Consider the following 16,793-nt stretch of genomic DNA (forward strand, 5'->3'; position numbering starts at 1 on the left):
GGTCCTGAACATAAGGACAGTCAAAAGACAAGTCGAGGTCAAAATCTTGGGGAGGAGCAGACAAGACGCAGGAGCAGAGATGTATAGCACCACAGACCAAGGAGTAAATCAAGCGATAACTGTCAACTCCCAAAAGACTGCTGGTAGTTTAAATAGGGTGTGATACTACCCTATAGGCCACATTGGCCACAGTAAGGAGCTGATTACCTCTGATATGAAACTGGAGATCACACACACTGAAATAGCTCTCCATAAAGTGAACATAAAGCACAGCAATGTCAAAATGACATTGCTGTGCGCATGTTTCATCTTATGTCACTTCTTTTAACAGTTTCAGAGTTCATGAACTCTGAAATGATTAAAAGAAGTGACATGCTCATTCTTAACAGTATAAAGTGAAAGTCGCCTGCAATAATGGAAGAAGGATGACAGAGCCGTTGGTGAAGGCGGCTCAGGAAACCGATCACTGACTGAAAAATCCTCGTCCGAAAACTGTATAGAGCTTTTTTTTTGTTGTGTTTTACATGTATTGGCATTTTTTTTGCTTCCATTGATTCCATGGTCAAATTTGTAGTGTTTTTTTTAAGCAAGAAAGCCTCAAATTCACATGTTACTTCTTTGTTTCCACTTCGAAAAAAAAACCCACCTGGGAAAAAACAGCACCCTGTGCCCTACAGGCTTATTTTCCTATTAAAATTAATAATAGGCTCATTCAAAGAGAATTTGAAGTGGTATTTAGTGTAGATTTTGGAGCAGAATCCTTTCCAAAAATCCACATGAAAAAACTTTTGGTGTTACTGTTTCCTTAAAAAGAATATTATATTTAAAATCAAAAGTCTAAATGACATTTTTAGGATTTTGGAGAAAAGTTTGCTGAACTTGGAGATAGATTCACGATCTAATTATCACTTTATACAGAAGGTTATTTTTCACATATTTAGACACAAAACTAAAAAAATATATATATAAAAAGCTATTTTGACATCCAGTCATGAGAAAGAGATTTGGTCAGCATGAAGAAACTGACGGTGGACCTTGACCGGCTTGTGTGACTCATTGATATGTGGCAAACTGGTAATGAGGGTCATATAATGTCATAAATATGTTCTCTGTGATATCAGGGTGTTATTCACACTATCACGGTGGAAACAAGGACGTGTCAGCCCGTTATATCATTTGTATATGGAGGTACAAGTCATTAATTTATTATTGCTTTTAACTCACCTGTCCTGCAGATAACAAGCTCTCGTACAGTTACGAATAAAAAAGAATAAAAAAGTTAAAAGAAGGGGAGAAAAAAAATTTTTTTGCAAAAATTAAACTTCTTAAGAGTCCAACGGGTTGTCTCATGTTCTTATCTAATTTTTTTTGTAACATAGAAGAAAAAAATGAACATTAAACTTTTTTTCACAAAAATTTAACTTTAGCTACATTTTTTTTATTTTTACTAGGGTAACAGGAGAAAATTGACTCCCAAATGTATTGTGCAATCTCTCCGGAGTACGCCAATAACCCATATGGGGGTGAAAACTACTGTTTGGGCGCACGGCAGGGCTCGGAAGGGAAGGCACCATTTAACTTTTGAACGCAAAAATAGCTGGAATTGAAAGCGGACGCCATGTTGCGTTTGGAGAGCCTCTGATGTGCCTAAACAGTAGAAATCCCCCACAAGTTACCCCATTTTGGAAACTAGACCTTTCAAGGTTCGTATCTAGATGTGTGGTGAGCACTTTGATCCCCCAGGTGCTTCACAGAAATGTAAAACATTGAGCCGTGAAAATAAAAAAATCACATTTTTTCCCGCAAAAAAATTATTTTAACTTCACATTTTTTATTTTCACAAGGTTAACAGGGGAAACTGGACCCCAAAGTTTGTTGTGCAATTTCTCCTGATTGGTCCAATACCCCATATGTGGTCGAAAACTACTTTTGAGGCACAGAGTAAAGCTCAGAAGGGAAGAAGCACCATTGAAGTTCAGATTTTGCTGGAATGGTTTGAGGGTGCCATGTCACATTGGCAGAGCCCCTGAGGTGCCGGAACAGCAGAACCCCCATAAGAGACCCCATTTTACAAACTACACCTCTCAATGAATTTATCTAGGGGTGCACTGATCATATTTACACCACGGGTGTGTCACAGAATTTTATACTATTGGGCAGTGACGAAAAAATAATTACATTTTTACCACAAAATTTGTTTTAACCCCAGATTTGTCCCACAATTTCTGCTGAATATTGAAATACCCCACATGTGGCTGTACAGTACTGCTCAGCCATATAGCGCCACTCAGAAGGGATGGAGCACTATTTGCCTCCTGGTGCGCAGATTTTTCTAGTATAGTTTGCAGACTCCACATACAGAGCCCCTAAGTGCCAGAATAGCAGAATCCCCCCTTAGGTGACCCCATTTTGGAAATTATACCCCTGACAAACATGTGGACTCCAATTGCGGTTAGGTACACTATGGAGCTCAGAAGGGAGGGGGGCATTTGGATTTGGGAGCACAGAATTTGCTGGATTTCTTTTGGGGGGCAAGGGTCATTTTGCTTTTCCAGAGCCTTTGTACTACCAGTAACGTGGAAACCCCCTATTTTTCCAATAACAGATGAAAGACCTGAGTGGGGACTTTTTTTGTGGATTGATTTGAAGCTTTTATTGGGAACATTTTACATAACGTTTGGGATCACATTAATCCTGAGCACTGATATTGGGGTTTCCATCGAAATCTCCGAATGACGTGATTCAGATGAAACTCCTGAGGGATCCATTCACTATAATGAGGCAGCAGAGTTACTCTGGACTCCATCTGGCGTCTGTTCAGCGGTGTCCTTCTTTTCAGAAGTGCACAAAACAGTGTCCGACAGCACTTTTATGCACGCCTAATAAAAAGACTGACACTGCCGGATCATAGCCCAGACAGCATCCACAGTGCCTCCATCTGCCTCATTAGATGGAATCTTCCACCGGGGGTTTCGTCTGAATCACATATTTCAGAGATTTACATGGAAACCCCGGTGTAAGCGCTCAGCGCAGAACGCAGGATAAATGTGAGCTGAGCCTTACTGCGATCTTTGGGAGACAGAATGAACAAATCAACAGCAGGTGAAGAATTGGTTTTATTTATTTCTTATACTGTTCCTCATGCGGTATAAGTGATTAGACGACTTTATTCTTCGGGTCGGTGCGATTACAGCGATACCAGATTTATATCGGGTTTTTATGATTGACAGCTGTCACACACTAAAAGACGCTTTTTTTTTGCAAAAACTATTTTTTGCATCACTATATTTTGAGAGCTATAATTTTTCCATATTTCAGCCGACAAAGTCATGAAAGGGCTTGTTTTTTGCGGGACGAGTTGACGTTTTTATCGGTACCATTTTTGGGCACTTGATATTTTTTAATCGCTTTCTAGTCCGGTTTTTGGGACACAGAATAAACAAAAAACAGCAATTTGGGAATTTTTTTTTTTTTTTATGCTGTTTCGCATGTGATCAAATTGATAAGGCAGCGTTATTCTTTGGGTCACTACGATTACAGCTATTCCTTTTATAGAAAAAATAATTATTTTTGCATTGCTATACTCTAAAAGCTATAACTTTTTATTTTTCGGCTGATGGAGCTGTATGGCGGTTTGTTTATTGCAGGACAAGATGATGTTTTCAGCGATACCATTTTTTTTACATTCATCTTTTTGATCGTGTTTTATTCCACTTTTTTCCAGTAGTTTGATGAAAAAGCTTAGTTTGCCATGATTTTTTTTACGCCGTTCGCTAAAGGGGTTAACTAGTGTGATGGTTTTATAGATCGGGTCGTTCTGGATGCGGCAATACCAAATATGTGTACTTTTTTTGTTTGTTTTTATTTTTATTTTTACATAAACATGTGTATTTTTTTGTGTAATATTTTATTTTTTATTATTATTCTGTACTTTTTTTTATATATATATATTTGTTCAATTTTTTTAAACTTTTTTTTTAAACTTTTTTACTTAGTCCCTCTATAGGATAGTCACTGACTGCTGTCGGCACTGAACTGTCACTGCGTGTTTATGGGCATAGTAAGTCATGATACAGGAACTGACACCCGCTCATGATGTGCTATGTCCATCACTGGTCGTTAAGGAGTTAAGCAATCCTTTATTTCTTAAAGGGAATTTGTTGGCAGGATCCCCCCCACCACAAACTATTTATATGGGCATATAGTTCTTTCAAAGACAAGTCCAGCATTTTCTTTACATGTTCCTCTGTTACTGAATATCAGCGCTTGAATTGAAGCCTCTGTCACTCCAGCTCTATTTCCCACCCAGCACCACCTCCTCCTCCAACCTCTTCCTCTTAAGACCCAAACAGAATAGCTTTATTATTGATACTTTATTTTGGAGCCCAAAAACTTCCCAGGAGTTCCACCTGGTGGCAGAAGCATTATATTAAATTTTTTTTAAATGACCACTTTCTTTTCAAAATACATGGCTCAGCTGATGGCCAGTGCAACAACTAACAAACTGCAAAGTATTTTAATAACGCAAAATGAATGATGTTTTCTGCCCAAAAATTTCTACAAAGTCCCGACCACTAGGTATCTCCCTTCTACTAAGTTTACAGGTCTTTGTCCTTCTACAGGAAAAGGGGCGGTTTTATGTCTGTATAGGAAATAGTGGCAGCAAGTTGGGGTGGGATTTTGTTTCTTTATAAGAAGTGTGGGGGATCTTTGTCATGCTACAGGATGTAGGGACACATGGTTGTCTCTCCATAGAAAGTTGGTGGCAGGTCTTTATCTCTCTACAGGAAGTGGTGGCGGGTCTTTATCTCTCTACAGGAAGTGGTGGTGGGTCTTTATCTCTCTACAGGAAGTGGGGTGGGTCTTTATCTCTCTACAGGAATTGGGTGAGGGTTTTTATCTCTCTACAGGAATTGGGGGAGGGTCTTCATCTTTCTATAGGAAGTGTAGGTGGGTCTTTATCTCTCAACGGGAAGTGGGGTGGGTCTTTATCTCTCTACAGGAAGTGGGGTGGGTCTTTATCTCTCTACAGGAAGTGGGGGTCTTTATCTCTCTACAGGAAGTGGGGCGGGTCTTTATCTCTACAGGAAGTGGGGGTCTTTATCTCTCTACAGGAAGTGGGGCGGGTCTTTATCTCTTTACAGGAAGTGGGGCGGGTCTTTATCTCTCTACAGGAAGTGGGGTGAGTCTTTATCTCTCTACAGGAAGCGGGGCAGGTCTTTATCTCTCTATAGGAAGTGGGGCGGGTCTTTATCTCTCTACAGGAAGTGGGGCAGGTCTTTTCTCTCTACAGGAAGAGGGGCAGGTCTTTATCTCTCTACAGGAAGTGGGGCAGGTCTTTATCTCTCTACAGGAAGTGGGGCAGGTCTTTATCTCTCTATAGGAAGTGGGGCGGGTCTTTAGCTCTCTACAGGAATTGGGGGAGGGTTTTTATCTCTCTACAGGAATTGGGGGAGGGTCTTCATCTTTCTACAGGAAGTGTAGGTGGGTCTTTATCTCTCAACGGGAAGTGGGGTGGGTCTTTATCTCTCTACAGGAAGTGGGGTGGGTCTTTATCTCTCTACAGGAAGTGGGGGGTCCTTATCTCTCTACAGGAAGCGGGGCAGGTCTTTATCTCTTTACAGGAAGTGGGGTGGGTCTTTATCTCTCTACAGGAAGTGGGGAGGGTCTTTGTCTCTACAGGAAGTGGGGTGGATCTTTGTCTCTACAGGAAGTAGGGGTGGGTCTTTATCTCTCTACAGGAAATGGGGTGGATCTGCAGGACATGGTAGCAGGTCTCTATCTCTCTACAGGAAGTGGGGGTCTTTGTTTCACTAGTGAAAATGGGGGTGGGTTTTTATCTCTCTACAGGAAGTGGAACAGGCTTTTATCTCTCTACAGGAAGTGGGGGTCTTTGTCTCGCTAGAGGAAATGTGGGCGGGTTTTTATCTCTCTACAGGAAGTGGGGGCAGGTCTTTGTCTCTCTACAGGAAGATAGGGGCGGGTCTTTATTTCTCTACAGGAAGTGGGGGCTGGCCTTTGTCTCTATACAGAAAGTAAAGGTTTTGTTACAAGGGCTCAGAAGATTTAGTTCCCTCCTTTTCGCACTATGATGGAGAGTTTTGTCTGAGAGCATATGGTAGAGAATTGATGTAATGGATGCCATGGAAGTCGCTTTTTGCACATTGACATCTAAAGTTGTTGTCCAGCTCAAAAAAATATGGCTAAATATTTTTAGAGTGTACCTACACTTTTGTTTATTTTTTGTTGTAGGTTGGGGTCTGGCACCTGAGACCGCCACGGTTTGGTCCAAAGACTTTTTAGAGGAGACACCGACTTTCTATTGAAGCCATACTTCACTCTGTGCGTGCTTAGACAGCAGGTGTGCGCTCTTACCTCACGATCTGCGTACTTATAAGAGATATTTTGAGTGATTGTAGGGGTGACAGTACCCATCCCCCACCCTAATGCACACAGAGGTCAAAAAACATATAAAAACTTGAACAAAAGTTTACTTTTTTAATTAAAAACTTATATATCTTATTTATATAATTCAATTATCTAAAGTGCACGGTGCCTGTCCTGGCAGCTCCGCTTCACTCTTGTGCTGGACCCTGAAGAGACAACGCATGCATAGGCAGCAGAAAAGGGGGCTGGGCTTGCTATTGAAACTAGCTTATCAGCCGGCACCCATCACACAGCACTGGTAACAATAATCTCTCCTGTGTCAAGCACAAGCTGGAAGAGGAGCTGCGGGGACCCAGAACCAGTGCGGATATCTTCAGATCAATGCCCTTTTGATAATTAAAGTATATTAGTAAACTAGATATCTTGCTATTTTAAACACATCTACATATAATTTTTTTTTTAACTAGATGACCCCTTTAAGCTAAATAAATGAATGCCATACAAGTTGCCGTCAGTGTGACTTTATTTATAAAAGACATTCTTTAAAAAAAAATCCAAAAAACTAAATGCAGAGCACTTCGGAGAAACAGCGGCATGGTAGCCAATGCGGTTTATGGGCGAACAATCCTGCACCAGGACTTATTAAGAAAGAAAACGTTTTCCATGTTACGCCATTTGTAATCGCCAGACTGGTACTTTCCCTGTTCTCTGAGATACGCTGCAGATGTAGAGGTGATTGCCTTGAAACCCTCGGCTTGTTGAAATTGCTCGTTGGGTCACATTAGAAGGATTTGGTCAGCTGTTCCCATCGCTCGATTGCTGTGTTGAAAATTGAGGAGTACACGGAGCTGACGTACTCGGATCCAGAATCATAAATGCCACTAAAGGAATTAAAGGACAGAACTGTCAAGCTGGGTTCACACTTATGTGTCTGTGAAGGAAGAACGTTGGCCAACGCTAGATCCAAACCACCCTTTGATATAGCAAAGTATTTTTGAAGTCCAAGCAAAAACTTGAAACTTGAAATTTACCAATTCTCTTCCCATTTCCCGCTTTCCAACACTCCCTTTTCGATGTTGTTCAATACTTCAACTTCAACGGCCTGCTATGACATAGGGTGGACTCAAAAAAGGGGATGTGCTGGTACTGTAACTACACAGTGTATGGAGCTGTAATGTTCCAACTCCGTACACTTTCGGTCACCATGATCGTGTGCCGTGTCGGCCCCCTACCGATCTGATATTGATGACCTATCCTAAGGCTGGGCCATCAATACCAAAGTCTTGGACAACCCCTTGAAGCCTCCATGGTGGAATGCCATTTTCAATATCAGGGGACGGTGAATTTGGGTTGGCGTGTTCCCAAAGCTTAGACGTACCAAGCTCCATATCTAACAAAATGTTCACACAGATCTGCAGTGGGGGTATATGGTTTTGGGCCCAGCTTTGAAGTTGAAGTTGGGTAAGAGTCATGTTGCTTTAGCAAAGGGCTACCCCTTTGCTAAAGCAACATGACTCTTACCCAACTTCAACCAACCTAGTTCAACTCATTCCCACCTCTAAAGACCAGGAACCATTTTGATTTTATTGTTTGGATAAAGGTTATACTGTCATATGTTTCTATACATTTACAGTTGAAATTGGCTTGTAGATGAGCCATTTTTGGGAGCCTAAATACTAAAGGGACACTGTGATTCCTTGTAGGTTCTAAGTCATACTTCCCAGCTCTTCTGAAAGTCTGGGAGGCTCCCAGAAGAGTTGGCAGTCTCCAACAAGGCAATGCTTCCCCTAACTTTTCTACTCCATATGCCCCAAAATTCAAACCCACATTCAGGGGGAAGGCAAAGGGGAGAGACATGAACAAGAAACGTGTGCTCTCATGTCCGTGGTATATCCAAAATATCCTTACATTGCCTGCTGTGCCAGGGGCATTTCCTTTACTTGGTTCAAAGCGTCTGTTGTTTTGGTGGCAACATCACTGGCCAAGTCCTGCACATAGTTGATTGTCGATGACAGGAAGGTTTCCTCCTCCGCAGAGGCTGGGATCAGAACAGAAAAAGAAAAGTTAAAGCAGCAGAGTTATGGTAAGAAGTTCATTAAAGGTTTCATGGGTTAAGAAAGAACATTGGTAAAGATGCAAAAAGTTTCCTGTTGGTACCTCCCTTACTTCAAAATGCACAACTCCTTGGCTGGTAGTTATTGACATAGTTTGAGTAACTTTCATAAAAAAAAACTTTTCATGTGCCATAGGGATAAGTCAAGTTTTGATCGATGGGATTCTGAGAACTGAGACCCCTACTGAAGACGTGCTCCATAGAAAGCACCCTCATCACCGTGACCTCCACCGATGAAAACTTCTGACATGACTTATCACACATTAAAAGTTTTTTCAAATGGGTTGTACAGGACTAGAAAAACATGGTTGATGTCCTAGAGAAACAGCAACATCTGTCTATAGATGTCTGATATTGCAAGCTAGTCCTGTAGGAATGGATGGGGCTGGGTGGCAATATGTGACAAAGGCTGGTTTCAGTGCTTTCGGAAGAAGGTAGTCATGTTTTTCTAATCCTGGCCAACCCATTTTTAGGGGTTGTCCTTCTTAATAGATTGAAAACCTACCCACAGGAATGGGGATAAATTTATAATCACTAAGGGTTTGACCACCGGCACCTTCACCGATCCAGAGAATCGGGGCCCCAAAGTCTCCTGAGTGAATAGATTAGTAGTGAACAAACAAATAAAGTTGCACTCTGTAGCGCTATTGCATGTAAACATGAAATATATGAATTTTGAATTGCATTACCGCTCTAGATAATAAGAAAAAAATGTAGATGTTTAGCACATAATTTGGCCAATTCATGCATGCCCAGAAGCCAACAAGAAGGCGATCTCCTGTTGCTGGGAACCTATGGTACACTCACATCTGCGTATGAAAAGTAGCTGAGATTCTCAGTCAGAATATGTGGCGAGTGTCATGCGAGTGTCATGCATTTTTTTTCTCACCTAGTCTCACCTAGCATCCATATGCCATGTGTATGCAATCCGTATGCAATGTATTTTTAACATCTGATTTTACATACAGTAATTCTCTATGTCATTTCAAGCAAGTTTTCTAACTAATAAAACAATATTATATACAGCTATAGATAGATTATAATAAGAAATATGTCAATGAGATATATAATTAGTGCTTTGCGTGTGTATTTTACTGTACATATATTTAGCTAATAATTAAATAAATTAAAGAAAAAAATGATGTGGGGTCCCCTTTATTATTCTTAACCAGCTGAGGGAAAACCAATAGCTGGGGGCTGATGTTTATAGTCTGGGAAGGGGGTAATAAACATGGAGCTTCTCAGATTATTAATATCAGCTCACATCTGTCTACTTAGCCTTTATCGGTTATTAACAAGGGGTGACCCCCCCCCACAAAAATGCCGTGGGGTCACCCCTACTTTTAACAACCAGCAAAGGCTGGGCAGACAGCTGCGAGCTGATATTAATAGCCTAGGAAGAGGCCCCTCCCAGACTAAGAACATCAGCCCTCAGTCACCCCAGAAATGGCGCATCCATTAGATGCGCCAGTTCTGACGCTTAGCCTCAGCTCTTCCCACCTTCCCTGGAGCAGTGGCAAGTGGGGTAATACTATTGGGGTTGATATCAGTTTTGTAATATCAGCTGACATCAAACCCAGGGGTTAGTAATGGACAGGAGTCTATAAGACATCTCCATTACTAACCCTGTCAATTTAAGAAAAAAAAACACACAGAGCAAAGTCCTTTATTGGAAAAAAAAAACACTCCCCAACCCTCTTTTACTCATTTATTAATATCCAAGTAAAAATAAAAAAGCAAAGAAATCCTTACCTGTCCGCTGATAATCCATATGTCCCTCGACGAGGCCAACTAAGCTACTTCTGGATGCTTCGCTGAGCGGTGACATAAAATGCCTGAGTGCTGAGGGCTGACGTCTGAAAGGTGACCGGAGTTCATAGCCGATGAACTCCGGTCACCTCACTGACGTCACCGCTCGCTGCGTGAGAAAGTTGTCACGTAGGTGAGGATTTCTTTGCTATTTTATTTTTATTTTGATATTAATAAGTGGGTAAAATAGGGATGGGGAGTGTTTTTTTTTCAAATAAAGGACTTTGCTCTGTGTGTTTTTTTTTACTTAAACTGATGGGGTTAATAATGAGGGTGCCTTATAAAGGCCTCTCCATTAGTAACCCCTGGGTTTGATGTCAGCTGACATTAAAAAGCTGACATCAACCCCAACACTATTATCTTACTTGCCACCGCATCTGGTCAAGTGGGACGAGCCGAGGCTAAGAGCCAGAATTGGCACATTTAATGGATGCACCATTTCTGGGGCAGCCGAAGGCTGATGATATTAGTCTGGGAGGGGGCCAATATTCATGGCCCCTTCCTAGCCTATTAAGATCAGTCTGCAGCTGTCTGCCTAGCCTTTGCTGGTAATTAAAAATAGGGGTAACCCCACATCATTTTTTGGGGGGGATCAAACCTTGTTAATAACCAGTAAAGGCTATATATACAGCTGTGAGCTGATATTAATAGTCTGGAAAGCTCCATGTTTATTACCCCTATTCCCAGACTATAAACATCAGCCCCAGCTGTCGGCTTTCCTTCAGCTGGTTAAGAATAGTAAGGGGGACCCTATGCCATTTTTTTCTTTAATTTATTTAATTAATAGCTAAATACATGTACAGTAAACTACACACACTGCTCTAATTATATATCTCACTGACACATTTCTATTTATCTATTTATCTATCTATCTATTCTATTCTGACAGTTCACGGCTGTGATTTTACTGTACTTGGCTGATGAAATGTCAGCTTTCCTATGAGATGGTGCGTAAAAATCGCATGGCACATGCATGGTCTGTGTGCAGTTTGATTCCTTATATGAATTGCAGCAGGATCCTACCTACCCATAAATGCAGGCTTCAGCCTAGGAGAGGATTCACATTAGATAGGTCCCCAGCAAAAGGAGATCGCCTTGTTGTTGGCTGCTTGGCATACATGAATTGGCCAAATTATGTGCTAAGTATCTCCATTTTTTCTTATTATATACAGCAGTAATGCAATTCAAGTTTCATATATTTCATGTTTATATGCTATAGCGCTACAGAATGCAACTTTATTTATTTTGGCAGTCTTTTTGTTATTTATTGGTTAGTAGTGCCCATGTGTGACCACCACTCCATTCCCATTTCATCGCCCACTTCACAACTGTTGACTTTGGACCCTTGTTCTCGAGATCGGTGATCGGACCACCAATGGTCATACATTTCTCACCTATGCTGTCAATAGGTGATGAATGTATATGGTAGAACAACCCCTTTAAATATTGGGTCCAGAAGTTCTGCTCATCCACGGTCAATAGTTCCTCCAGTTTGGCATACTAAGGGTGGGTTCCTGCAGAGCGAAAATGCTTTTCTGCATGTTTTCTGGATGTGTCCACACCAAAAAATGCAATAGCCATCTGTACTATTTGTGGTGTATTTGTTGCATGTTTTTATGTTTGTGGGTGCGCAGAAATTTTTTAGTGCATAGGAAGGAAGACGGATCAGAAATATCTAGAAAATTCATCTCAACACCATTACTACTAAGTCAGCTGCAATGTTCTTCCCTCCAGACCTCAGACATGAATCAACCTCTGGATTGCAAAACTTTGTGTACAACATTAGGAAAGTCAGATGAGAGTTCATGAGTCACAGTCCGACAAGAGGAAGTCAGCAAAGGGTTATTAGGAGATGCAAGAACATGGAGCACTGGCCGTGACCTAAATCATCAGCTTAGCGGGTACCTGAACTTTTACATGATTTCTTGATAGGTTGTAGCCTCTGTAAAGTGATGTTGATCGATGGCGGTCTGGGTTCTTGTATCCAAACCCATCACTCAAAACACTCAGCTCATGCTTGAGGGCGCTTCAAGGGTTGTACGGACCCTCGGAGGTGGTACACCACACCCTAAGCACTTCACAACTATCCACATGGATCAACAATACTTTATATTAGCTTTAACTTATCAAAAAAACATATAAAGGTTGAGTTACCCTCAAAACTTTTCTTTAAGTTGCAATATAGTGGAAGAAGTTCTCACCTGCACAGACTGCAAGGACGAGCAGAGCAGAGATCACCAAGAGTTTCATGTTTAGGTTATTATGGCGGACCTGTGAAGAAAAAAGAAAAACATCATAGCACGAAACACAAAAATATAACATATAAGGGGAAAAAAAGTTGATTTGCTAGCTATTTTTAACATATGGGAAAACAAAAAATCTGCATCCAAATCCAGAACGGCAAAATCAGCACCAAATCATACAGATTTTGTTGCAAAGGATGAAATCAGCAATTAAAATTTTCTCTGCAGAGTTTGGATAAGATTTTACAAACTTTCTTAAATCTCATCTATAATTGTGGAGCTGTAATACTGAATTTTCTACATGAGAAAATGCTGTCGATGATCTGCTACATAGCAGTCCAGAGTGGGTCCAGAGTGTCACTAGCATTTATCTGCGGCACTGCTGACTGGTACCTGTATAAATTATTATGCAGCAAAATTTACAGTGGAAAAATCAGCACAAAATTGTACAGAATTTGTTGCGTTGCAAAAAAGTGAAATCTGCAGTTAAAATCCTCAGTGTAGTCAGTTTCCGCTGCAAATTTGTTTGTTTTTTGCACCATATGGATGAGATTTTTGGAAATTTTGTGAAATCTGATCCACAATGCCGGTACCGTCCGAACCCAAAATTATTAATATAATTCTACTTATAGGAAAATTATTGGCACAGATTTAAAGGCAACTCACCAGTTCAATGCTGCACCTCGAGCTCAGTCCAGTCTCTTGGTCCAATATACAGGTGCTAGTGTTATATAGGCTGTGTCCGCTGAAGGGAGGGAGGAGGAGGAGAGGTGTGCAGAGAAGGGGTGAAGGTTGCAGAGCGAGATCAGAAAGCGTGCGGCTGGAACTGCTGACTCTGGTGTCGAAGAGATAGGAAAGGATCAACTGATAGGAAATAATCTCAGAGCCTAGACTGGTATATTTTACTTATGTGATGGTATTTATCATATTTTGCAGCAATTTCTGCAAGTTTTAGACAAATTCCTGGGCTTTGGGAACATTTTGCGAAAAGGAAATAAATATACAAGTAAGAAACCACCAGAAAATGGTCATTTGCACATCAATGTTTTGGTATTTTGCATTTTAAATACCCCTTTATAAAATGAAGCATTGCAAATAAATAGCCGCCTAAAGCATAGGATCCCACACTAAGGAGATCCGTATACCTAACATGGCATAAGGAAGGAGCTCATCTTTCCATATGTTGCATATATATGGGTTACGGTCAGTCGGCTCACCTCTCCTCTTACTGGCCATTGGTGTCCTCCATCATTGCGACACTTTATCTGTGGATCACAAGGGCTCCAGCCAATGCCTCTCAGCGGTTAGCAATATTACTTTGCAGCACTGGGGTCCTGGCTTCAAATCCCATCAAGGACATCATCTTCAAGGAGTTTGTATATTCTTCTTGTATTTGTGTGAGTTTCTCTGAGGTTCTCTGGTTTTATCCAAAGACATACTGATAGGGAATTTAGACGGTGAGCCCCATTGGGGACAGCGATGATGATGACCTCATTCTCTAGTCTGTCACCTACTTTATCCTCAGGACCTCCCTTCCTTTGCATATGGTAGAACTCTGCCAGCTCCAACCTTTGGGCCGCCTGACCACATTCACGTCAATTGCCACAGTACCACAACTTGGATTCTTCTGCTGTCTATGTGTTAACTGTCACAAATGGAGACTACTGATGGCAACAACAAGTCTACAAGCCCTGGAAGTGGTTAAGGTTGAAGAATGCAAAATCGCATTGATTCCAGTTCTTGGTTTAGCTCTACACCAAATTTGTTAGTACAATGGGTCCATGAGAGGAATGGGTCCATGCATCCAGTTGTTCATCATTACGCATTTGACATGCTGAAGTAAAAGTCTTTGGTTAAATGGGTCACTAAGTGAGATGTTCCTCTAATTTGGCTACCATGGGACCTTTCAGAAGTCAGATGATCAAAAGATTAAGAGATCTGGGATGGAGACGAAATGTTACTTGTGGCTTCTCTCTATGGTACAAATAATAACATCTAGAAATCTGACCATACGCAATTGCATTGGGACCAACAGAAATCTTCTCTCCTTAGGTGTTGGTCCAAAAACTATGGTGGTGCATCATCAATGCATGTCGCCAGCCCCTCTGTAGTTCTGTGACTAGAGCTGGTGACCTGGTGGGGTATGGGCCTCCAGGTGTTGAGTGCCAGGGTGGTCACCAACAAGGCACTCTGACTTGGCTAGAGTTTTCAGATAACAAGGTTAGGGTAGCAATCTGAATCGTTACCCAAGGTGAATAAGGACCTAACTACATCTCTACTGTAGGATCATATGAGGTGTAATGGTTAATCATGTATTTCATGAAATCCCTCCAGGGTCCTTATTGATTCCCCCAAAAATCAAGTATTCTGTGGATAGGGGATAATTTGCTGATCGCTAGGAATCCTACTATTGGGACCCCCAGAGATCCAGAGATTGGGGCTCCGGAACCCTGAGAACGGGGCTCTAGAGCCCCATCCTGAATGGAGTGGAAGTGCACATGTTTGACCTCTGCTACAATCATTGCCTATGGGATTTATGGAGATAGTGGTGTGCAGTGCTCAGTAGACCCATAAACATTGGATAGAGAGGAGGTCATGCATGCACACCTTCACTCTATTCAGGATGGGGCTACAGGGGATGACTTCTAAATGTCTGATATGGGATTCCCTTTAGAGTAAATTGAAAACTTAATTTAGCATAGAAACCGTATTGTAAAGGTCTAAGGCTAGGTTCACATCTATACATTGCTGAGTTGGGGGTTTCCATCTAATTCCCTGACAAAAAAGATTCAGTCAGAACTCCTGATGGAGCCGTTCCGTTTAATTGGGCTGGTGTCCCTCTTCTTAGGGGGACAAAAAAGCATAGTACACCCTAGTCTATTGTGTCCACCTCAAAAAACAGATGGTCATCATGGGAACTGAAGTCAAACAGAGTCAAAAGTGACTCCGTCTACCTCGTTATACTGAAAGCCTTCATTGAGGCTTCATCAGAGGTTCCAGCTGAATCCCATTTTTTTGAGATTTTGACAGAAACTCCAAAGCAAGTGCTCAGTGTAGAGCGTTGTACAGATGTGAACCTGGCTTGCTCCATCTGGATGGCCACTTGACTTATGTCATTTCATTAGAGTTGGTGCAAATTACTTTCCAGGACCTGGTCCAGCGTTCATGTCGATAATCTATAGTTGCTAGATGAGAACCCTGAGTGCTGCCTCCAACCTCCCAACATCTGTGGCTCTTTTTGCTATTAGACAACCTGGCCAGATGTCACATGTGCATCATGCTGCAATATTACGCCACGCCGGCTACTCAAGAGAAGAGTCGCGGATACCGACCTGTAGGAAGAGCTTCTCACAGCTCCTCTCCAGCAAACACAGATCATTGACGTGGCTGATTGACCGGGTCCTGGGAATCGATTTGCACCATCTCTAAATTACATACATGTATTAAGACTATTACACATTTTGTGATGTTGGAGTTAATCTGAACTTTATGTATTCGGCAGATACTTTGCCCTCATGGAAGGTGAGCAGACTTTGGTACGGGATACACATCACAGCTTCTAACTACATGGAGATAAGACTCTGTGCTAACAACATATTTATCTCAGTCCGTCCATAACCTGATACGGCCCAGATCCACGTATATGGCACGGAAAGCCCCATAGTCCAGTAATGTGTACCACCGCTACAATATCATCTGATAATGCTATACATTATTTTAGAAAACTAGACATAAAAGTGATCACCATTTCCACAGAGTTCACACCAGGCTACTGCAGCTCCAAATGCCATATTAACAGCCTAAAAGAGGTCAAAAATAGATTTACTACAGAATCCGGCAATCACGCGCTCACCAGCTGCTCTTCTGCAAGGGGGCAATAAAAACTTGAGTCAAGACCACATCTGCATGTAGTAAATTGCTGTTTGCATTTGCTGAGAATGGATATTAGACCTTGTTCAGACCAAAAAGTATCTGTATTACGGCCTCAGGTCCTGGCCCAACGGATTTTATGACCGCAACTAACGATATTATAGGGTTCTTGCCAAGACTTGAGGGCGTAATATGGATGCTAAAATGCCCCCAAATGAGTCTTTCATCCGTCGACTGGAAGGAAAGTTGGTTTTATCCATCTACAGAGCCATAGATAATATTTTGCCACTCAATAAATATATATACTGTGGCACTCACCGCCGATGATGGCCATAGGATTTAACAGATTGGAGCATCTTCCTTTCCTTTCC

At 41.6% G+C, this 16,793-nt stretch overlaps 1 protein-coding gene across 2 annotated transcripts; it reads right to left on the bottom strand.

The window, feature by feature from the left end:
* Positions 1-6,892: 6,892 nt before the first annotated feature.
* APOC3 (apolipoprotein C3) lies at positions 6,893-16,793 on the bottom strand. Of its 2 annotated transcripts, none has more exons than XM_073657103.1 (5): positions 16,741-16,793; positions 13,219-13,387; positions 12,511-12,580; positions 8,296-8,425; positions 6,893-7,268 (listed from the first exon to the last, which is right to left on the bottom strand). In XM_073657103.1, exons 1-5 carry the CDS (start codon positions 16,776-16,778, stop codon positions 7,169-7,171), a joined length of 507 nt encoding a protein of 168 aa, XP_073513204.1. In that variant the 5' UTR covers positions 16,779-16,793; the 3' UTR covers positions 6,893-7,168. The 2 variants fall into 2 exon arrangements, with proteins under 2 accessions (XP_073513204.1, XP_073513203.1); XM_073657102.1 differs by lacking the exon at positions 16,741-16,793 and adding an exon at positions 15,885-15,946.

This window comes from Phyllobates terribilis, unplaced genomic scaffold, assembly GCF_046119375.1.
Source record: "Phyllobates terribilis strain yellow unplaced genomic scaffold, ASM4611937v1 Scaffold_12__6_contigs__length_324123572, whole genome shotgun sequence".
In the NCBI taxonomy this organism is placed as follows: domain Eukaryota; kingdom Metazoa; phylum Chordata; class Amphibia; order Anura; family Dendrobatidae; genus Phyllobates; species Phyllobates terribilis.

Coding starts and splice junctions, on each gene's coding strand:
- APOC3 (XM_073657102.1), bottom strand. CDS start 15,931: ATGATCTGTGTTTGCTGGAGAGGAGCTGTGAGAAGCTCTTCCTACAG. Junction 8,426..12,510: donor CGTCCTTGCAGTCTGTGCAG/GTGAGAACTTCT, acceptor TTCTGATCCCAG/CCTCTGCGGAGGAGGAAACC. Junction 7,269..8,295: donor CCCCTGGCACAGCAGGCAAT/GTAAGGATATTT, acceptor TAATTCCTTTAG/TGGCATTTATGATTCTGGAT.